Source organism: Suncus etruscus, chromosome 1 (genome assembly GCF_024139225.1).
Source record: "Suncus etruscus isolate mSunEtr1 chromosome 1, mSunEtr1.pri.cur, whole genome shotgun sequence".
NCBI classification, from domain to species: domain Eukaryota; kingdom Metazoa; phylum Chordata; class Mammalia; order Eulipotyphla; family Soricidae; genus Suncus; species Suncus etruscus.
In genome coordinates, this window is record NC_064848.1 from 4,228,989 (window position 1) to 4,252,588 (window position 23,600).

The window sequence follows — 23,600 nt, forward strand, 5'->3', positions numbered from 1 at the left end:
TGTTGTTTGGGGGCCACACAAAGCAGTGCTTAGGTATTATTCTGGGTAGGGTACCTATTTAGTGCTGGGAGTACGGCATTCACTCTAGCCCTCTGAGCAAGCTCCCTCCCTGGCTCCTACATGTAAATTTTAGCCTCACACCTAGATGATAAGAGACCTAGATAACCAAGGGTCATTTCAAGATGTAAGTCAACACTTTAGATCAACATACCCATCAATAATAAGGTGTTCGTATGGTGCCTTCTTATCACAGACAGGGCAAACCCACGTTGGTTTTTTCTCATTCATCTGAATGTAAAGTGTTGCATCAAAACACTGCAGATGAGAACATGTAAGGGCCCGACACGGAATTGTCAGCCGCATTTTACCAAGCTTTAAAAGAAGACAAAAGCAAATATTAGACAACCACTATTAAAAATAAAATTTTTGGTAAAAATATTCTGAATATCATACATACAGACACACAGAGACACACCATATACTCCCATTTTATGTGCACTGTGTTTACTTTTCATCACTGTAGAAGAACACTAAACACAGGTGAGAAACATCTATGGCTTAAACTTTTCCCCAATTAAGTCATTTATATAAATCAGAAATCCTGACTGTCAGGGGCTGGAGCGATAGCACAGCAGGTAGGGCGTTTGCTTCACATGTGGCCGATCTGGGTTTGATCCCTGACATCCCATAGGGTTTCTCAAGTCTGCCAGGAATAAACCCTGTGCACAGCTGAGTATAGCCCCCTCCAAAAAAATTGTGAATGTCAGTAAATTCACAATTGTTCAATTTCACAATTTTTTCAAGAAAAATTTAGTCACTATGAATTACAAAGTTATTCATGACTGGATTTCAGGCATACAACGCTTCAACATAGATCTCTTCACCAGTGTTCACTTCCCTCTACCAGCCTGCACTTGTGGGTTAAAATTTAGCTATTTCCTTGGAAACCTATAGAAAACCCACAGCAGGGCATTTATTACTTACAACCCAAAGCTTACAAAATTGGCTTTAGGAGGTTTATGGTTAAAAAAATATATGCAGGGGCTGGAGCAATAGCACAATGGTAGTGCGTTTGCCTTGCACACGGCTGACCCAGGACAGACCTGGACTCGATCCCGGGCATCCCAATGGCTCCCCAAACCAAGAGTGATTTCTGAGTGTATAGCCAGGAGTAACCCCTGAGTGTCAACAGGTGTGGCCCAACAACCAAACCAAACCAAACCAAACAAAATATATGCAGATTTTCCTAATCATATGCATTTTTTCATAAGAGTGTTTTTTCCAAATTCTTGAGTAGTTCTTAAGTCAACAAAGTAACTAGGAATTTGGGAAGGAAAAAAACGAACATTTCAGTAAATACTGTATGATTCATGTACAATACATTTGCTTTCAAAATGGTCTCTATATTGAGACCATATATACTGGACAGTAATTCACAGGTCAAATGTGAATACATGGTGTTTTCCACAATGCTGGTGTAATGCAGAGGAAGGAAAGTGCATGTGCACCCCTCTATCTTCCCTCTCAGGGCACCACCACAGGCAGCCTCGCCAACACTCATAGATGCCTAGCATTTCCAGTGTGTTGTGGTATATTCTCTTCTTTTTTTTTTTTTTTTTTTTTTTTTTGGTTTTTGGGCCACACCCGGTGACGCTCAGGGGTTACTCCTGGCTATGCGCTCAGAAGTCGCTCCTGGCTTGGGGGACCATATGGGACGCCGGGGGATCGAACCGCGGTCCGTCTCCTAGGCTAGCGCAGGTAAGGCAGGCACCTTACCTCGAGCGCCACCGCCCGGCCCCTGGTATATTCTCTTCTTGCCTTGTAAATACTGCTTAAGCTGCCAAAGGTCAGAATAAATGTGAAACATGCTTCATCTGGCCCAGAAGCTGCTAGTGATGGTCAATGCAGCCAAGCCAAGTAGATCTCTGTCCAGGGGCTGCCAACTATTATGAACACCCTCCATGAGTGGGGGCACCCAAATAACTGCAGATTGATCTCTGAGATAGAGGAAACCCAGAAGAATAGTGATCAAAGGTATTGAGATTATCTTTGGGAGGGCAGATGGGAACCTGAGGACATTGGTGAAGGAATGAGTGACTGAACATAGTACAACTGAAACTCAATCAAGAATAACTTTGAATTCATGGTGATTCAATTAAAAAAAGAAATTATCTTCAATCACATTATGTGTTAAATTCTTAGGAAAATAACTCTCACATCGCTGTGAGTTTGAAAATACAAAGGTTTAAAAGAGAGATGAATAAGGAAAAAGAAGGAAAAGAATCTTGATGCAGAGGAATTTCAGTCTTTGTGAAGACTGAAATTTCCCAGCTACTAAGACTTTCCTAGTAAAAGGGGCCAAAAATTACTGTGGAATCAACTGTGCTTCCAGGAAAGGCACTTTACCTTTCTTGGCCTATAGTTGTTTCTCTAAAGTTATATCATTTTCTTCTTAATTCAACAGAATGTAGTGAAGAATGATAAAAGACCTAAATGAGCTATAAAGGGGCTGAAGTAACAGTACAGAGAATAGGGCACTTGCCTTGCATACACTGCTAACCCGGGTTAGATCTCTGTCATCCCATACGGTCCCCTGAGCACCACCACGAGTAATTCCTGAGTGCCAAGTCAGTAGTTATTCTGAGCATTGCAGGGTGGGGTCCCAAAACAAAACTAAGCTATAAACTTATGAGAAGTACTGCAAGGTTAGTTACCAACAGTAGATCCTTATGTTGGTCTTTCAAACCTTTCCCTACAGATGAGAACACCATGCATTTCTGTGTGTCTCTTCTTAGTAAAAATTCATCACATATCTGCTTAGACTTGACACTTAGAAATGAACCTGCTGCAGAGCAGAAAGATCTGTGTGCTGAGAAGGATTTGGCTGTGCTTGTCGAGTGGTTGGAGAAGGGACTACTCATGCAAATGGGCAGGCTGTCTGCACCACATTGTGAGCTTGGAGTATGAACACTGGAGTTCAGACAATCAAGGCCTACATCTTGGACTCAGTATTATTAACTGTGTAAACTCAAAATGTTATTTCATTTTTGGAGCTTCAGTTTTGTAGATAAAAGGAGGGGAGAATGATGCACAATGGGTAAGGTACTTGTCTCGCATGTAGCCAACCCAGACTTGATCCCTGGCATCACATACAGTTCTCTGAGCCCCACCAAGAATGATCCCTGAGCCAATAACATCCAATAACATCCCTCCCCACTCCCTAGTAAAAAAGAAAAAAGAGGGATAAAAAATAGCCTCAATACCTCAAGATCATGGGGCTGCAATAATACTGTTTACCATATATGTTTGTCACATTGTGAAATCTCAATAGACATATAAGAACATATGTGCTTGAAATCACTTTGTAAATATACTGAGACCTACCCAAAACCTCAGTTTAGTCAGTCATTCTATTCTATTCATGTGCACACAATATTGAACAATTTCATTCCTTTCTGTTTAACTGTTACAATTTGATTTACATAAACATCTGATGAAAAGGCAAAAGGAATTAGCTTTTAAGAGAAAAATCATCTATCTGGTAAGGATATACCAGATTAGTCCAGAAACATTCTCCAAATAATGATCTGGCTTGTGGTGCTGAATTTAAAGTAATGTTGGATTCTTTTTGGTTTTGAAGCCACATCTGGCAGCTCTCAGGGGTTCTTCCTGGCCTTGCACTTAGAAATTACTCATGGCAGGCAAATCAGATGCCAGGAATGAAATCCAGGTCAGCGAGAGGCAAATGCCCTACCCATTGTGGTGTCGCTACAACATGTTTAAGTCTTGAGGCCAAATCCATACAGCAGTGAGGAAGAAACTGGGGTTGGCCATATGCAAGGCAAATCCCTTAATCCCTGTACTATTTTGCTGGCCCTAAATTAAATATTTGATTTAATATTTAACCTACACATAAGTAGGTTTAACTCATGGGTAGATTAAAGACTGTAGAGATAAAGCTAAGGATTGTTTTATCCTTGGGAGTCCACAGTTGTCAGTTCATTGGGGGGGGGGGGGGAGTGTTGGGTCACATCCGGCAGTGCTCAGGGGTTACTCCTGGCTCTAGGCTCAGAAATCGCTCCTAGCAGGCTGAGAGGACCATATGGGATGCCGGGCACCACCGACCTTCTCCATGAGAGGCAAACGCCTTACCTCCATGCCATCTCTCTGGCCCCAGCTCATTTTTTAATAAGAGAGAATTCTCAAGCCCATATAACCCACCACAATGCCAAGTTTACTTAGAGAAATTTTGAGAACACTAATATGAATGGGCAGGAAAACAAAAGTTCAAGTTCAAATGAACTGTTTATTGTCACACTACTGCATTTCTTTTTTTTTTTTTTTTTTTTTTTGGTTTTTGGTTTTTGGGCCACACCCAGCGGTGCTCAGGAGTTACTCCTGGCTGTCTGCTCAGAAATAGCTCCTGGCAGGCATGGGGGACCATATGGGACACCGGAATTTGGACCAACCACCTTTGGTTCTAGATCGGCTGCTTGCAAGGCAAACGCCGCTGTGCTATCTCTCCGGGCCCACTACTGCATTTCTTTAAAGAACTACAAGAAATATATACTACTCAAATTCCATTAAAAAAGATCACTAAATTCTTGGGGCCAGAGTGAGAGCACAACCAGTAGGGTTTTTGCTTTGCAGGCAACCAAACTAGATTTGATCCTTGGAATCCCAGAACCTAAGCCTGCCAGGAGTGTTTTCTGAGCAGAGCCACAAGTAATGCCTGAGTGCCGCCAGGTGTGGCGCAACACCCCCTTCATTATTAAATTCTAAATATACATGTGCAAATGGATATTGATTTCTTTAACTTGGAGAAACTTGGAGCACTGTCTTGTAAATATAATTTCTCCTACTTGTGATTGCTATCATTTACAAACAAATAATTTGAAACAACTTCCAAACGAATATGCTCATGCCACTAATGCTTTTAGGTGGTTTGTTTTGGGCTTTTGGGGTCACATGGTGATACACTGTCACACAACACATGGAGCACACAGTGGTGCACAGGAGTGATGCCCAGCAGTGTTCAGCAGTGCTGGGGATCAAACTAGGTTGCCCATATGCAAGGTGAGTGCCTTAATTCTTGTGTTATCTCTCTGGCATCAATGCCACCAATCTTAATATGCATTAACAAATGATGCATTAAAAATAACTTTGGGGCCTGGAGAGATATAGCACAGCGGTGTTTGCCTTGCAAGCAGCTGATCCAGGACCAAAGGTGGTTGGTTCGAATCCCGGTGTCCCATATGGTCCCCGTGTCTGCCAGGAGCTATTTCTGAGCAGACAGCCAGGAGTAACCCCTGAGCAACGCCGGTGTGGCCCAAAAACCAAAAACAAAAAACAACAACAAAAAAAAAACTTTGATATACGTTTAAACCAGCTTATACTGAAAAGGTCTTCTAAAATGAATATATTATATGTTTTTCTTTCTTTAAAAATTATTTCACAACTTTTCATCGTTTGCATCATGTTTCCGAAATAAATCTCCAAGGCATACTTTGCTCTATCAGTTCCGAGTTATTTCTGAGTTTACAGGTCTGAGGAGTATCACAAAAAGCAGGCCAGCATTCTCCTAGCTCTATTTTTAAAAAATCCAAAAAAAATTTCTCAAAGAACAAAATCATTCTTATTTTCATTGCCTTCAGTAAATAACACCAGCAAGCTCATTTCTTTTGAGCTATATATATCACACTAAGACCAATTCAAACGCACACTGTATTTACATATTTCAAAGGAACAAAACTCTTATTTGATATCTATAAACTTATTAAGTCTTACTTTTCAGCGTCGTAACACATCTAAAATATATGGTCCTATGGTTCTAGAAAAATTGTAAGGGGACCATTTCTTTAGTCAAATAAATGCCCATAAATATTATGATTATGGATTGTGTATCATTTCCTTCTGTATAATCTTAATTTTATTGTTGTTGGGAGTATACCTGGTGATGCTCAGGGCTTATTCCTGATTCTCCATTCAGGAATCACTCCTGGTGGTGCTGGGGAACCACACGGAATTCTGGGGATCAAATCCAGGTCAGCTGTATGCAAGGGAAGCACCCTACCCATTGTACTATCTCCTTAGCCTCCATAATCTAAATTTTGAAATCAGATGTTAGTTTAATATTATTTGATTATTTGTTGACTCTAATAACAGCAATTCAGAGATTTCCTGAACTAAGGAAAACTCCTTCTTTAAATAAAAAGCACCATGCCAGGGGTCTCAAACTCAATTTACCTGGGGGCCGCAGGAGGCAAAGTCGGGGTGATCCTTGAGTGCAAAGTCAGTAGGAAGCCTTGAACTCTGGGAGGTGTGACTCAAACAACTAAAACAAAACAAAACAAAACAAAAAAAGATTCTCTAGGGCAGGGCCACAAAATGTTGTACGGAGGGCCGTGCCGCGAGTTTGGGACCCCTGACACACACAACAGTGCTTCTTACAGAAGTGCTTCATGTAAATCTTAAAATGATATAAACTTATAATGGCAATAAAATTGCAGAAAACTAAGACTTCTTTCAGTCTGACAAATGAAAATAAAGAATATATTTTTCTCTAAATTTCTCATCTTCTCTAGTATTTTTTTTTTTGGGAGGGCCACCCCATTTGATGCTCAGGGGTTACCCCTGGCTAAGCGCTCAGAAATCGCCCCTGGCTTGGGGGGACCATATGGGACGCCGGGGAATCAAACCTCGGTCCTTCCTTGGCTAGCGCTTGCAAGGCAGACGCCTTACCTCTAGCGCCACCTCGCTGGCCCCATCTCTAGTATTTTTAAATGGAGAATAAGGCAGATACTAGGATAAAGTATTAATTTATTGTTTCTCACCCTTTTTTTTCCAGTTTGAGAACCATTTTTTTCTAAACATTAAAAATTACCACCCTCCTTTATACCACAGGTTACTATAACATTTGTGAAATCATAAATTCATTGTATTCTTAATATTCCTCATCTTATTTCAAGTCTATAAACACTTCTATAACTAGGAAGCCTAAAATTTGTTTATATTTTATAGTATTTTCCTAAATAAATAGTTCTCTATAAAAAAAAAAAAAGAATGTAGCCCAAGTCACTGTTCTATTGTGATAAAACAAACATTACATTTACTATTTTAACCCTTTTATTTTTTGCCACACTCTTGGTGTTCAGGGGACCACATGGTGACAGGGATAGAACCGGGAAGCTCCCCAATACCAAGTGCTCTAATCCTTTGAGCCATCCCCTCAGACCCTTCCTCAATAAATTAAGCTAAGGTATAGTTAATTATTTAACTACTTTCACACTGTTGTGCCAACAGATCTTAAGAATGTTTTTACCTTACAATACAAAACTCTACAAACCTTTTTTTGGGGGAGGGGGTTTGGGCCATACCCGGCAGTGCTCAGAAATCACTCCTGGCAGGCTGGGGAGACCATATGGGATGTTGGAGATTGAATCCAGGTTAGCCATGTGCAAGGCCACTGTGCTATCACTCTGGCCCTCTACATACTCTTAACCTCAGCCCTAGGAAACTACATTTAAATCTTATTTCTACTATTCTGACTGCTTTTGCTATTTCTAGAATCATACTTATTTCTACTTTTGTGATTAGTTTGTCCTGCTTACTATCATAATGTCCTTGTGGTTTACCCACGTTGTAGTATGAGAGATTTTTCTACTTTTGCATATTTCATTGTAAGCGCATACTTAACCCCCCCTCCTTATTTTCTGGAAGGGTGAAGCAAACCCAGTAATGCTCATCGGATACTCCTGGCTCTGCACTAAGGATTATTCTTGGCAGTGCACAGGCGACCACATGGGATGCAAGGGACTGAACCTAAGTTGGCTGCATGCAAGGGAAAGGCACTACCCGCTGTGCTACTGCTATGTATGCTCCTCATCTCTTTAATCATTCACATCAATTCATATTTGGATTGGTTCTACCTCTGAGCTACTGTGACTACTATGATTAAACTGATTATTTTATGATAACCTGCTTTTAGGCCACATCCAGAAGTGATCAGGGGCTACTTCCTGCCCTTCTTAAGGAACCCTGTGGTGCTGGGGACTTTCACATGAAAAGCATACTCTCTAGTCAATAGCTCAATAGAACTATCTCTCCCAGCTGCTGCTTTCAATTTTGTGAACACATGCGCGCGCGCACACACACACACACACACACACATGCACACACACACAATCACATGGCTTTTGACAACACTACTAAATGGGGAAAAATAGTTATTTCAACCATTTAGAAATCTAGGAATTCACATAAAGAATCATATAATTGTATCCTTACATGGTGCATAAAAATTAACTCAGTAAACTGTGTACACACACACACACACACACACACACACACACACACACACACACACAGAGAGGATTGCTGGATATTATTGTAATCTAAATTTTTTGAGGAGCTGCCATTCTACCCTATACAAAGGTGGATATATTTACACTCATAGCTACAAAATGCCAGGTTTCTAGGGCACTGATTCATGACCACCTTGAAGGGCGTGAAGTGACAGATCACTTGATTCTGATTTCCACTTTCCTTTTTTGTTAGTGATGCCGAACAACACTGTGTTTATTGGTCATTTCTATTCTCTTTGTTCTCTATTCAAGTCCTCTGCCCACTTTACCATAAGGCTGTTTTTGTTATCGTTGCTCTTAAGCTGTAGAAGTTCTTTATATATTTAAGGTATTAGCTCCATCTCAAATATGATGATTTGCAACTATTTTCTCCTACTCCATGTCTTTTCATTCTGTTGTTTTGAAGTTTTGGTATAGTCCCATTTGTCTATTTTTACTTCTTGTTGCCCATGAGTCACTGCCAAACTGGACATCTCAAAGTCTTTCCTCTTTTTTTAAATCCAATAATTTAATATTTTAGAACTCTAATTTACTGAGTTCATTATTATGCACCGTGTAGGGATACAATTATATGATTCTGCATGTGAATACCCAGATTTCTAAATGATTGAAGTGACTTATTTTTCCCCCACTTAGCAGTGCTGTCAAAAGTCCTGTGAATATAAAATCAACATTTTCTTTCTGGGATTCCTAGTGGCCTCCATTGGTCTATTATTACCATATCTTTAGGCTAGTAGCATGCCACCTTAATCACTATGGGTTTTGTAGCAAGTTTTGAAATAAGGGTTGGTGAAGCCTAAAACTGTTCTTTATTATATTATGTTGGGCATTTGGGGTTCCCTGTGATTTTATAAGAGCTTTAAGACCAAATTTTCTGTTTCTGTAAAACTAATGGTATAGAATTCTGATAAGAGGGGCCGGAGAGATAGCATGGAGATAAGGCATTTGCCTTTCATGCAGAAGGATGGCGGTTCAATCCCGGCATCCCATATGGTCCCCAGTGTCTGCCAGGGGCGATTTCTGAGCATAGAGCCAGGAGTAGCCCCTGAGTGCTGCTGGTGTGACCCAAAAACAAAACAAAACAAAGAATTCTGATAAGAATTGCACTGAATTTTTGAGCCACTGAGTGCAGAACCCAGAAAAAAAACCCAAACATTGCTTGTATGGCTCAAAAATAAACAAACACTAAGTAAAATAGTATATTAAAACTTGTGGAGTGTAGCAAAAGCAAAGGAAGAGGTAATTTTGTAGGTGTGAACTACTCTTGGCAAGTTTGGAACCATCCGGGGTGCTAGAGATTGAACCTGGGTAGAATGTTTGCAAACACCTAACCGCTATGCTATTTCTATGGCCCCCATTTCCAGATATCTACTAACTACTCTCACGACTTCTTGAGTCACTGACTATTTTAATTTCCAACTATTTGTGGATCTTCCTATTTTCCTTGTGCTACTGATTTATCTCACTGTGGTAAGATAAAATACTTCAAATTTTCTCAATCTTTTTAAAATTTGTTAAAACTTGTTTTATGGCCTAATGTTAGTGTGACATATCTATGGGCCAGGAAGAAGAATGAGAGGTTGGGAGGCAGTGGAGCATATGCCTTAGATGAGTAAGTTCTTGAGCTGATCGCAAGCAATGCAAGAATAGAAGTATGTGCAATCTGCTGTTGTTGGATAGAGTATTTCTGTATGTGTATGATCAATGTAGCTGATATAGTTCTGTTTAAGTCATTTGCTTTCTAATTGACCTCGTCAGTTCTATTTATTGCAAATAAAGGGGAATCAAAGTCTTCTATCATTATTGTGCTATTTCTCCCTTCAGTTTAGTCAACACTTGTGTCACTTGACAAAGAAGTTTTAAACATAATATAAACATTTTAAATATAATGAATATAAAACATTTTCCCTAAGAAAAAAGATAGGTTATATTAAGGAATATATATATACACATATAAAATGACAGGATGTGGAGGTTTAATTGTGGGCTACCCAGTAGTGCTTGAGAATACAAAGAGCTGGGGCCAGGGCGTTACGTGCAACAAGGCTTTTGAGTTATAAACTCCCAGGATGATGGCTTTTGTTAACTTTACTGTACTTTTTCAGAAATTTACGAATGTTTAATACTGAACAGAAATATACCTGGCAATTATAAAGTTTTTTTAGCCCTGTTTTAGGTCTTTATTAAGATGTCAGACAAATAACATTTAATTTCTGCTTACATATATATATTTGTTTGTCTTAAAGGGTAAGGGGAGGTCTGGGCCACACTTGGTTATGCTCAGGGCTTACTCCTAGCTCTGTGCTCAAGGATCACTCCTAGAAGACCATTAAGGGTAGGCTGCACTGAAGACATACCTGACTCTTGTACAATTTCTCAAGGTCTAAGTGCTATTTATTTAAGGATACAATTACTTGGTGGTGGTAGGGGTACAATAATTTTAAACACCAAAACATCAACATTAACACTATTTTAAAATTCACTTCATTTTATTTTTTTAACTTTTGGTTTTTGGGCCACACCTAGTGACACTCAGGAGTGACTTCTGGCTATGTACTTAGAAATTGCTCCTGGTTCAGGGACCATATGGGATGCTGGGGATCAAACCGAAGTCAGTCCTGGGTCAGTCGTGTGCAGGCAAATGCCTAACTGCTGTGCAAGTGCTCTGGCCCCAATAACTTCATGTTAGATTTTATTATTAAGGGATTTGCTGATCAATCCAGAAAAATCAGGAAAAAATGGTTTCTTTTCATTCTTTGACTTGTTCACCACTTTGGATATAACTAATTTGATTAATCACTGAAGAAAAGCATCAATTTCAAAGTATTTTTTTCTTAGGGCATCACGTATTTTTGTATTAAAACTATGTTTACCATATATCCTTACTATTAATTAATAGCATCAAACTAACTTAAGAAATAAGCCTTGTAGCCAGAGTAATAGTGTAAGTAAAGTAGGGTGCTTGCCCTGTATGCTGTTGAACTACATAGGGCTCACCTAGCCCCACTCTATGCAGAGAACCAGAAGTAAGTCCTGAGCATTGCTGAGTGTACGCCCTGGCCTTCCCCACCCCACCCCCGCCCAACCCCAAACCAAAACATTAAAAGCCCTATACAGTGTTTAGTTATTTTACTTTTGGACCACACTCAGCAGCATTAAGAGACTTTCCTTTATTCAGTGTTCAGGGGTCTGGTGATGGGATCAAGGGACCATTAGTGCTGGACACTGTAACTGGGTATCCTGCATGGACAGCAAGTTGAGCTATCTCTCTCAGTAGATACCCTATTGAGCCATCTCAGTAGCCCCTTATTTATAAAAATTTTTTCACTGTCAGTTTAATCTTTTGGTATCTTGGAGTCTATTTGTTATGTACCATTAACTGGTTCTGGCCTTATTTTCTCACCAGAAATGTTTAAAGTACTTTGATGTCATTTCTTTTTTCTTTTTCTTTTCTTTTTTCTTTCTTTTGGTTTTTGGGCCACACCCGGCATTGCTCAGGGGTTACTCCTGACTGTCTGCTCAGAAATAGCTCCTGGCAGGCACGGGGGACCACATGGGACACCGGGATTCGAACCAACCACCTTTGGTCCTGGATCGGCTGCTTGCAAGGCAAACGCCACTGTGCTATCTCTCCGGGCCCGTCATTTCTATATTTATCACTAATTCAATTATTCAGGTCTAACAGATCATTTTAAGCTAGGGAACCCTTTTGTTTTATGGGGTCCTCACCCAGTGAAGCTCAAGGAACCATAGACCAGTGATCAAATCTGGGCCTCCTACATGTAAAGCACATTCCCAACCTACTGAGTTATCTCTTTCTGGCTCCTGAGTTTTTACAATGTAGCCAGAATTGGATAAATTTTTATTCAGAGGATGCTACTGTTTTGACTATTTTTTGTTGAGTCACATCCAGCAATGTTCAGGGGATGCTCCTGGCACTGCTCTCAGGAATCACTAGTGGAAATGTTTGGGGGTTGATACAAGGTGGCAGGAACTGAATCCTGATTGGCACTGTGCAAAGCAAGTGGCCTACCCACTGTACTCTGGATACTACTTTTTTTTTTCGGGCCACACCCGTTTGATGCTGAGGGGTTACTCCTGGCTAAGTGGTCAGAAATTGCCCCTGGCTTGGGGGGGGCCATATGGGACGCCGGGGGTTCGAACCGCGGTCCTTCCTTGGCTAGCGCTTGCAAGGCAGACACCTTACCTCAGGGGTCTCAAACTCAATTTACCTGGGGGCCGCAGGAGGCAAAGCTGGGGTGAGGCAGGGCCGCATAAGGAATTTCACAATAAAAAATCACATTAGTAAGAAAAAAAATCGCAAAAAAATCGCATTAAACATTTGCATACCCCTAACGGAACTGCTCAGGGTATGCGAATGTTTAATGCAATTTTTTTCTTACTAATGCGATTTTTATTGTGACGCGAATACTGTGATATTTGAAAGCCGGCCTCGGGCCACAAAATGTTGTACAGAGAGAGGGCCACAAACGGCCTGCGGGCTGCAAGTTTGAGACCCCTGCCTTACCTCTAGTGCCACCTTGCTGGCCCCTGGATACTACTTTTTAAAAGGGAAATTTCATCATTTTTATACTGGAATCCTTAATCATAAAAATATATTTAAATATACCTTACTAAAAAATAGAAAAAATATTAATTAAAAAAAATTTGTTTGGACTATGAGGCTGGAGAGATAAAACAGGGGTAAGGCACTTGCCATGAACACACCTGACCCAGAAACTTGTCTTGAGCACACCTTGAGCTGTGTTAATACCTGAAACTCAATATGGTCCCAAGACAGTACTGCTAGGTGTTACCCCTGAACAGAAACAAACAAGTGTGAACTAAAGATTTAGTGACTAAATAAAAATCTTTTCATTATCACCAATTATAACAAAATGAAATGTTTTCAAAGTAAACAGAAATTCTCATCTATTAGAAATAATGGAAAGTGAAAACATAATGAGAACCTCTGGAAACAAGAATGAATGAACACTTACCGGACACAGCAGAGAAACCCTTAGACTGGTCGTAGCTATTTCACTGTCTGGATCTGCAGTCAACTTCTCTTTAACTAAAATTCATTGAAGAGAAAAATAGAAGACACTTAATAAAGATACATCTCTGATGCAACACACAAGGGAAAATGACACAAAATGAGGAAGCTAAAAGAAAACGTCTATTTAACTGCACTTAATTCTTCAATCAACAAAATGGAAAGAACAAAATGTCTTTTTTCCCCTCAATTTATGCGATAAGCAAAGGAAAGAATACGATTGTATATATCTACAAACCAAGCACATATCCTGTATGTCTCCTACTTATCATCCATTGGACATAAAACTGCAAACACATACAGAGAAAATTTCCAAGCAGTGTCACATATTCCACTGGGCCAGTTTCTTTTGTAACTCTAAAGTATCGGGTAGTAATCTTTCTTCATATATTATATATAACCAGTAATATTTTAAGAAAGCAACTATAAAACTAACAATTTTTTTCTGGAGCTCATATAATAAAATACTTATTGTAAAACATACCAATTCTAATTTTAAATGAGGAAAAAAATGAATAGCTTTTTAAACCTACAATTCTTTGGATTTCATTTATCTATCAACTAATTATGCTACCTTGAATAAACAGCTTCTTTTCTCTAAAATAACAACCTATATTAAAATAGGATTAGTCCAGCAGGTAGGGCACTTGCCTTGCATACAACTGACCTAGGCTGACCCCAGGGACTATATATGGTCCCCGAACACTATATATGTGATCCCCAAACACAGGGCCAGGTATGAAGAAAAAAAAATCTAGCAAAACGAACCAATCAACACCCCCCCCCCCAAAAAAAAACTAATCTATTTTACCAAAGCCAACAACACTGAAAGCAAGATCCAAACTTCAACAACCAAACATAAGAATGTGTCTGTCAAGATGGTAGGCTGGGGGTTGAGGGTAGAATGGCAGACCCACGATCAGTCCCCAGGACACCATATGATCAATGAGCCTACCAAGAGTAACTACTGAGTGCAGAGCCAGGAGTAACCCTGGCAAAACAGGATGTGGCAGGGGTGGGTGGGAAGAGAGAGAAGAAGAAAAGATAAGGAGGAATAGTTTCAGAGAAGACATCTATTGCATTGATAATCATTAAAGAGAATTAAGAACCTAGGCTTATTAAATATAACAGGTCTAGATTTTTTTTAGATAGTTCAAACATTAGTCTACTAAATTATCTTCACAACTTAGCATATCACAACAAATATACATGTAAGAAATACCACAGATTTTTTTAGATGGTTCAAACATTAGTCTACTAAATTATCTTCACAAATTAGTGTAACACAACAAATATACTTGTAAGAAATACCATAGACTGAAGTTATTACTGCCCACTGAATCATTATGGAGAGAAATCAATCATGCTGTCCTTTCAATGCTCCAGATGTGATTTTGATTCTGAAACCAGACCGACTTATGTGTGGCCTGGAAAATTCTACCATTTATCTTTACAACTTGCAGCTGCTGCTTGCACTTGTTTTCATTTTGCCTTACAGACACAATCCACAATCTAAGAAATCCTTTCTTCTAAAGACACATTTAAAGAATAGTGTCTCTTTTTTTTTTTTTGGCTTTTGGGTCACACCCGGCAGCGCTCAGGGGTTACTCCTGGCAGGCTTGGGAACCATATGGGATGCCGGGATTCGAACCACTGACCTTCTGCATGAAAGGCAAAAGCCTTACCTCCATGCTATCTCTCCAGCCCCAGAATTGTATCTTTTCATTATTGTAATAATGCCCAGAGACAACAGAGGTGAGGGCGGGAAGGACTGGCTCTCAATGTGAAGCTCACCACATAGAGTGATGAGTTAAGAGAGATGACTACACTACCTATCATGACAATGTTAACAAGTGAGAGAAGTAGAATGCCTGTCTCGAATACAGGCAGGGAGGGGGTAGGGAAGGAGGGAGATGGGGGGCATTGGTGGTGGGAAGGTTGAACTGATGAGAGTAGGTGTTCTTTTTATGATGGAAACCCAAGTACAATCATGTATGTAATCATGTTGCTTAAATAAAGAAAAAAATTTAAAAAGAAAATAGTGTCTTTTGAGGCCAGCAAGACAGCTCAAGAAAGAGGTTTCAAATTTTTTACAAAAGGGGCCAATTCACTGTCCCTCAGACAGTTGGAGGGTTGAATTAGTTTAAGGAAAAAATATGGGGGCCAGATCCTCGGCATCCCATATGGTCCGCTGAGCCTGCCAGGAGCAATCTTTTTATTTATTTATTTATTTATTTATTTATTTATTTATTTATTTATTTATTTATTTATTTATGGAGCAATTTCAGAGTGCAGAGCTAGAAGTAACCCCTAAGCCCTGCCAGGTGTGACCCAAAAGCACAAGCTGGCACCCCCAAAATTAAAACTATGAACAATAATGACATGCGATCTGTAGTGTGAGGGCCCCTTGCTGAAAGGGCTGAAGTGCATGTTCTGCACAAAGGAGGACATTTTGTACTACATGGTCCTGATCACTAACAGGAGTAAACTTAGCACGAATCCAGAAGTAGCTTCTCAGTATTGCTGGATATGACCTTTTTGGATCACATCTTGTTTATACAACAACCCCAAATGTATTTTTTAAGTTATTTATTCACACTTTGTGGCCACACCTAGAGTTAAGGGCTGATTTTTGGCTCTGCACCCAGGGATCACTCCTGGTGGGGACCAAATGTCAGCTAAGTGCATGGTAGATGCCTTAACTGCTCTCTCTCTCTCTCTGTCTCTCTCCCTCTCCCCCTCCCCCTCCCTCCCTCTCCTCTCCCTCTCCTCTCCCTCTCCCTTCCTTTTTTCTTTTTTCTTTCTTTCTTTCTTTTTTTTTTTTTTTTTTTTTTTGGTTTTTGGGTCACACCCGGCAGCGCTCAGGCATTACTCCTGGCTCACCACTCAGAAATCGCTCCTGGCAGGCTCGGGAGACCACATGGGATGCCGGGATTCGAACCACCGACCTTTTGCGATCTCGCTGGCCCTGTACTATCTTTCTTGCCCCACTCAAAATACATTTTATAGGTAACAAGTGCTATATCAAAGTAAGTACACAAATAGGATATATATATTGGCTACACCCGGCAGTGTGCAGTGCTTATTCCTTGTTCTGTACTCAAAAATCAAGATTAGCAGGACTTTGAAATCTATCTGAGATGCTAGGAATCAGACCTGGATGGCCATATGCAAGGCAAGTGCCAGGTCCACTGTACTAGCTCTCTGACCTGCCACAAACAGTATTTTTTTTTTTTTTGGTGGTGGTTTTTGGGTCACACCCGGCAGTGCTCAGGGGTTATTCCTGGCTCCATGCTCAGAAATTGCTCCTGGCAGGCACGGGAGACCATATGGGACGCCGGGATTCGAACCGATGACCTTCTGCATGAAAGGCAAATGCCTTACCTCCATGCTATCTCTCCGGCCCCACAAACAGTATTTTTATATAACCACAAACTATTCTGCACGACTTGAGCAACCATCCCCCCAGCTCCCATTGTACACAACAAGAACAGTAATTGCCTTCAGGTTTTGTTTACTTAATTCTCCACTTAAATGAAGCAAAATGCCATAGATGCCATAAATGACAGCATGTCTCACACAAAAGAGTCATTATTTTGAATAGAAATTGAAACAAGAGAGGCAACCTAAGGTACTAATTAAGGATACAGGATTTAGAGCCAGTTTTATCATTTTGTAAATGAGAATAAGTAGTATCTCATGACAATGTTTTAAGGATTAAATGCAGTAATAACACAATTCTTTACAATGGGGTACATTATACTCAATATTAACTAACTAACTACTGTTGCTTAATAGTTTGTATCTTCATTTCTCTCAGACATGGGGAAATATTTTGAAATTACTGTAGAAGCATTTATATTATAGATTTATTATTATAATTTTTTTTTCTTTTGGTTTTTGGGCCACACCCGGCATTGCTCAGGGGTTACTCCTGGCTGTCTGCTCAGAAATAGCTCCTGGCAGGCATGGGGAACCATATGGGACACCGGGATTCGAACCAACCACCTTTGGTCCTGGATCAGCTGCTTGCAAGGCAAACGCCGCTGTGCTATCTCTCCGGGCCCATTATAAATTATTTTTAATAGTTTTGTTTGTTTTATGGTTTTTGGGCCATATCCGGCTGTACTCAGGGATTATTCCTGGCTCTGCACTCAAAACTCTCTCCTGGCAGGCTCAGGGACCCTATGGGATGCCAGGGATCAAACCTGGGTCAGTCCCAGATTGTCAGCGTGCAAGGAGCATGCCCTACCAATGTGCTATCGCTCCTGCCCCTATCTCTTAATGTTTTTAAAAACAACTTTGCTTTTTAAATCCTGGAGATCATTCAATGGGCAGTGGAGTTGATACCTGCCACTAGTAGGAACACCAGAATCAAAAAACGAAAGAGCTCTGCTTTTAGCCTTTGCCACTTGACTCCAAAATCTTTTTTTTGTTTTGTTTTGTTTTTGGGCCACATCCATTTGATGCTCAGGGGTTTCTCTTGGCTATGTACTCAGAAATCGCTCCTGGCTTGGGAGGACCATATGGGACACCGGGGGATGGAACCGTGGTCTGTTCTACGCTAGCGCTTGCAAGGCAGATACCTTACCTCTAGTGCCACCTTCCCGGCCCCTAGACTCCAAAATCTAATTCTGAATGTATGATTGTTCATTGCATTCAAAATACAAGTGAGAGGTAGGAGAAAGAGCTCAATGCGGGGCCGGGCGGTGGCACTAGAGGTAAGGTGCCTGCCTTGCCTGCGCTAGCCTTGGATGGACCGCGGTTCAATCCCCCGGTGTCCCATATGGTCCCCCAAGCCAGGAGCGACTTCTGAGCGCATAGCCAGGAGTAACCCGAGCGTCACGGGTGTGGCCCAAAAACAAAAAACAAAAAACAAAAACAAAAACAAACAACAAAAAAGAGCTCAATGTACTGGAGTGCATGTTTTGCAAAACAAGACCTTGGTTCAGTTCCCAGCACCACACAGTTCCCCAAGCACTGCCAGCATCACTGAGTTGAGTGGTCTCTGAGCACCACAGGTCCAGCCCCCAAACCGAAACCAAACAAATAACAACAAACAAAAAATGAAGAGGAGGGAAACATAATCCATTTGTTCGTTTGTGGGCTATACCTGGTGGTACTTGGGGGCTATTCTAGGCTTTGTGCTAGGGGAGGAGGCGAAGATCACCATGACGTGCCCGGGGTTGGACCTACACCTCCCACATGCCAAGTATGTGAACAGCCCTTTGATCTATTTCTCAGGCCCACAATGATTTATATATATCAACTAAAAACCTGTAACATAGGGCCAGAGCTATAGCATGACGGAAGGGCGTTTGCCTTTCACACGGCTGACTAGGACAGACCATGGTTCCATCCCCTACCGTCCCTTAAGGTCCCCCAAGCCAGGAGCGATTTCTGAGCACATAGGAGTAACCTCTGAGCATCACCGGGTGTGGCCCAAAAACCAAATAAATAAAATCCTGTAACATTCTAAATTTATGAATTTTAGAAATAATATTTTTGTACATTTCTTCTATTTTTCCTATGTAAGCAATAAGATTTTCAAAAATAATAGTCATTCTTATGTGATGTTTTCCTATTTCTTCTTTTTGGGTGGAGGGTTTGGGAAGTTTGAGACACATCTGGTAGTACTCAGCGGTTTGAACCTGGTCAAATGCACACAAGACAATGCTTTAACTGGTGTATTATCTATCTCTCGGGCCTCACTTTTATTTTTCTTGTATTTTGTGCTAGTTATAATCTTCAGAACAATACTGAACAGAGGAAGGAAGAGTAGACATTGCCTTGTTTCCAATTTTGAGTGAAACTTCTCCATTTTTTCACCATTAATTATATTAGCTAAATGTTTTTGTAAATATTTTTCAATATAATGAGCATTTTTTCTTTCCTAATTTGCTAATTTTTTCTCATGAAGAAATACTATATATGACCAATGAAGATTATCACATTTTCTCCCTTTAAAAAAGTTTGCTGAAATGAGCATCAAACCAATATTTCTGGACTAACTCATCATGTTAACTTTTTTGTTTGTTTGTTTTTAGGCCACACCTGGTGATGCTCAGGGGTTACTCTTGGCTCTGCACTCAGAAATGACTCCTGGCTTGGGGGACCATATGGGACGCCAGAGATAGAACCGAGGTCCGTTGTGGATCAGCTGCATTGCATGCAAGGCAAATGCATACTGCTGCGCTATCACTCTGGCCCAATGTGTTACTTATTTAAACTGGTCTTAGGTGAAGAGCTCTACTGACCTACCTGATCAAGTCTCAACCGAGACTGCTATTTAGTATATACTAAGGATAGACACACGTCAATGAAAAATAATTGAAGCTCGAAATAGATATATCTACAGTTAATAGTTTTTGAAAAGATTCAAGGATGATAATACTGTTGCAACAACTGAATATCTATATAGGGAAAAAACTAAACCTTTAACATTACTTTATACACCATACACAAAAGTGAGCTCAAAATGGGCTGTAGACCTAAATTATGAACTAAAACAATAGAAGAAAAATGCATGTAACCTTGGCACAGGCAAAGATTTCAGTAAATTAAAAAAGCTTGAGGGCAGAGACAGCTCAACAGACTGGGCACATATCTTGCATGTAGGAGTTCTGGGTTTGATCCCCAGCATTTTATAGTGTCACAAATACTGCCAAAGAGTAATCCCTGAGCATTCCTGGGTGTGTCCGCTCAATCAAACAACAAAATCCCTCCAAATCTTTAACTATCCAAGAAACATGGAAGGAAAAACTTTTAAGTTAAAAAGGGGAGCAGAGAGATAGTACAGCAAGTAGGGAGCTTGTCTTCCACGCTCCTGATCAAGGCTTGATCCCTGGAAACAATTAAGGGCGTGGACCTAATAAAGCAAACAGAAGTTAAAAGGGGGAAGAGAGCTAGTACAGGTGTGAAGGTGCATGCAGATGACTCTGGTTTCATCAGTGGTACCACATACCACCCCCTTGATCACTGTCACGTGTGATCCCTGAGAAGAATAACAACACTGTTGTTCCCAACTTTGGGGGAAAATAAAGCTGTTCACAGTCCAAGTGCCTCCACCAAACAATGGAGAACGAAGGTGTGATTCAAGGGCCAGAGAGGTAGTACAGTGGGTAGGTTGCTTGCCTTACGTGCAGCTGACCCTAAATCCCATATAAACTAGTCCCCTGAGCTAGTAAGTTTCCTATGTGAGATATAAAGAAATGAAACAAGGCCCGAGAGAGAGCACAGGGGGTGAAGCACTTGCCTTGCATGCAGCTGACCCAGCTCAACTTTCCTGCACCATCATCATCACTAGGAGTGATCTCTGAGCACAGAGCCAGGGTTGAGTCAAGAGCATAGTTGGGTGCAGTGCAGTACCTCCTCCCTGATATCCCCCTCAAAACAAAAGTTTAAACAACTGGGGGGGAGGGGGAGATAAAGGGAAGTAAAGGAGAAATTAGGGGAAGAAGGGAGTTCGGGGCCTCGGTTATACCAATAATGTGGAAAGGTATAGCTTATACATCCAAAGCACAAACTCAACAATACTGAAAACATGACATCTAAACTACAACTATCAGACCTTCAAAATGTGCCTCTCAAGGTGGCAGATGAGGGATGGGGGTGGGATAGAACATGAACACTTGTGAAGGGAAGATGACACTGATGATGGAAATGGTGTTATAATATTATATACCTAAAACCCAACTATCAATAACTTTGTAGATCATGCTTTTTAATTCATTAAAAAATTCTAAAAACTTGGGATAAAAGATCTAAAGAGATGCTTCACCAAAGAAACTATATATATTACATATATATATTAAGCATATAAAAATAATTAGCATCATTAGTGATTAGGAAGATGTAAATGAAACCCATAATACCACAATAAATAAATACCACTATAAACTGACCCAAAAGAGCTGAAATTAAAATTCTGGTCAAAAATAGGGAGCAACTCCAAGTCTCATAAGCTGTTCTTGGGAATGCAAAATTTCCTAACTGCCAAACTGTTTTCTATACACTTATCATGTGACCCAGAAATGACAGTACTAACTACCAAAAAAATGAAAATATATGCCCACAAAACAGGCCTATTCAAATGCAAAATAAAATGTTTACAGAAGTTGTAGTCATAATGGTGCAAAACTGAAAGCAATCTGAGTGTCTGTCAAGTAATGGGTGGGTAAACAAATTATGGTACAGATAAATGGGCAACTAAAATTGTTACAGGCAGAAAAAAGAAGCCAGACACAAAAGGTCACATGATTTTGGGATTTCACTAATCTGGGAAAAATAAAACTAGAGACACAGAATCACAAGCTACTGGAAGTAGTGTGGAGTGTAAAAGGGGATGAAATGCACCATCATGGGAATTTCCTAAGGTAAAACTAGGAAAATGATAAATGGAACTGATTGCTCATGAAATGGGAGAAACTAACAAGCAAGGCACCTCTCCATTAACAATAGTGCAAACCACAGTGTCAAAAAGGAGACACACACACACACACACACACACACACACACACACACACACACAGACAGAAGCAATTTGCCTGCCCTAAAACAAGGCAGGGGTGGGAGGGGAAATGGGAGACATCAGTAATGTTGGTGAAGGGTGCACTGGTGAAGGATGATGTACATTGTATGACATAAATCCAACAATGAACCAATTTGCAACTATGGTGCTTAAATAAAGCAATTAAAATTCAAAAATAATGAATGATCTTTATGTTGACTGTGGAACACGTTTGTAATTATGTACACTGTCATACAAAAATCTACACTTAAAACAAATATTTACTGTTTGAAAAATATACTTCAAGAAATAAACTTGGATCACAGCAATAGTATAGAGCAGTGGTAGGCAACCATTTTTTTCAACTGAGCCAAATCTCACCAAAACCACAAAAACACAGGGTGTGCAGTGACAGAGGCTAGGAGCAGAGTCCTGACTCCTGGAGTGGCCGCCCGGCACACAGAAGAGCCACATTAAGAAGTGTAAAGAGCCGCATGTGGCTCGCGAGCCTCGGGGTGCTGACCACTGGATAGAGTGCTTGCCTTGCACGCAGTTGACCTGGATTTGATCCTTGGTATCTCTGATGGTTCCTCCCCTCAAGCACAGACAAGAGTGACTCTGTGTGCAGACTTAGGCATAACCCCTAAGCCAGGGGTCTCAAACTCGCGGCCTGTGGGCCATTTGCGGCCCTCTATACAAACATTTTGTGGCCCGCAGCCGGCCTTCAAATATCGCAGTATTCGCAATTATTCGCTTACCGAATAATTGCAATAATAAGAAAAAAAAATCGCATTAAACATTTGCATACCCCGAGCAGTTCTGTTCGGGGTACGCAAATGTTTAATGCGATTTTTTATTGCGAATATTCGCTAAGCGAAATCCCTTATGCGGCCCTGCCTCACCCTGACTTTGCCTCCTGTGGCCCCAGGTAAATTGAGTTTGAGACCCCTGCCCTAAGCACTGTCGAATGAGGCTAAGACTCAAAAAAAGGAAAATGAAACAAAACAAACAAACAAAATCACTGGTTTTCTCCTTCCTTTTCTTTTGGGACACATCTGGTGGTGTTCATGGAGAGTCTCCAGACAAAGGGTCTGGCACTGGAGACTGAACCTGGGGCACCTATAAGCAAAGCCCATCCCTGAGTCCACGGCATTAAATTTAACACATACAAATGCAAAGGTGAGGTATTTATCCTTTGTGGGCAAAGGAAGAAAAATTAAAAATGAGTCATAATAGTCATCTTGTAATGAACTACATGTGGGAGGTCACAAGGGAATCACGTTCTTTCATCTTGAGTCACTGGCATTGCAGTGGTAACAGGATTCTATTCTATGACCCATTAAAAAGTCACAGCTACACATATAATAGAATCAATTATTTTTCTTTTTTTTATTTTGGCTTTTTGGCACAATCTAGTGGTGATCAGGGCTTACTCCTGGCTCTGGCTCTGTGTTCAAGGGCTACACCCAAACTCAGGGGTGTGGTCAATACAGGGGAGGAGGGGCATTACATGGACTATCTTCCTAGTCTAAAAAGTCTTGATTCCCTTAAGAGTTAGCCACTAGGGGCCGGCGAGGTGGCGCTAGAGGTAAGGTGTCTGCCTTGCAAGCGCTAGCCACAGAAGGACCGCGGTTCGATCCCTTGACGTCCCATATGGTCCCCCCAAGCCAGG

At 40.7% G+C, this 23,600-nt stretch overlaps 1 protein-coding gene across 2 annotated transcripts in view; it reads right to left on the reverse strand.

The window, feature by feature from the left end:
* PIAS1 (protein inhibitor of activated STAT 1) overlaps nt 1–23,600 on the reverse strand; it is a 146,536-nt gene that overhangs the window by 15,018 nt on the left and 107,918 nt on the right. For both annotated transcript variants that reach the window (XM_049777847.1, XM_049777848.1), the window contains exons 8-9: nt 13,364–13,437; nt 212–372 (exon numbers count right to left, since the gene is read on the reverse strand). In XM_049777847.1, the coding sequence (XP_049633804.1) occupies nt 212–372; nt 13,364–13,437 (235 nt within the window). The remainder of the gene's footprint in view (nt 1–211; nt 373–13,363; nt 13,438–23,600) is intronic.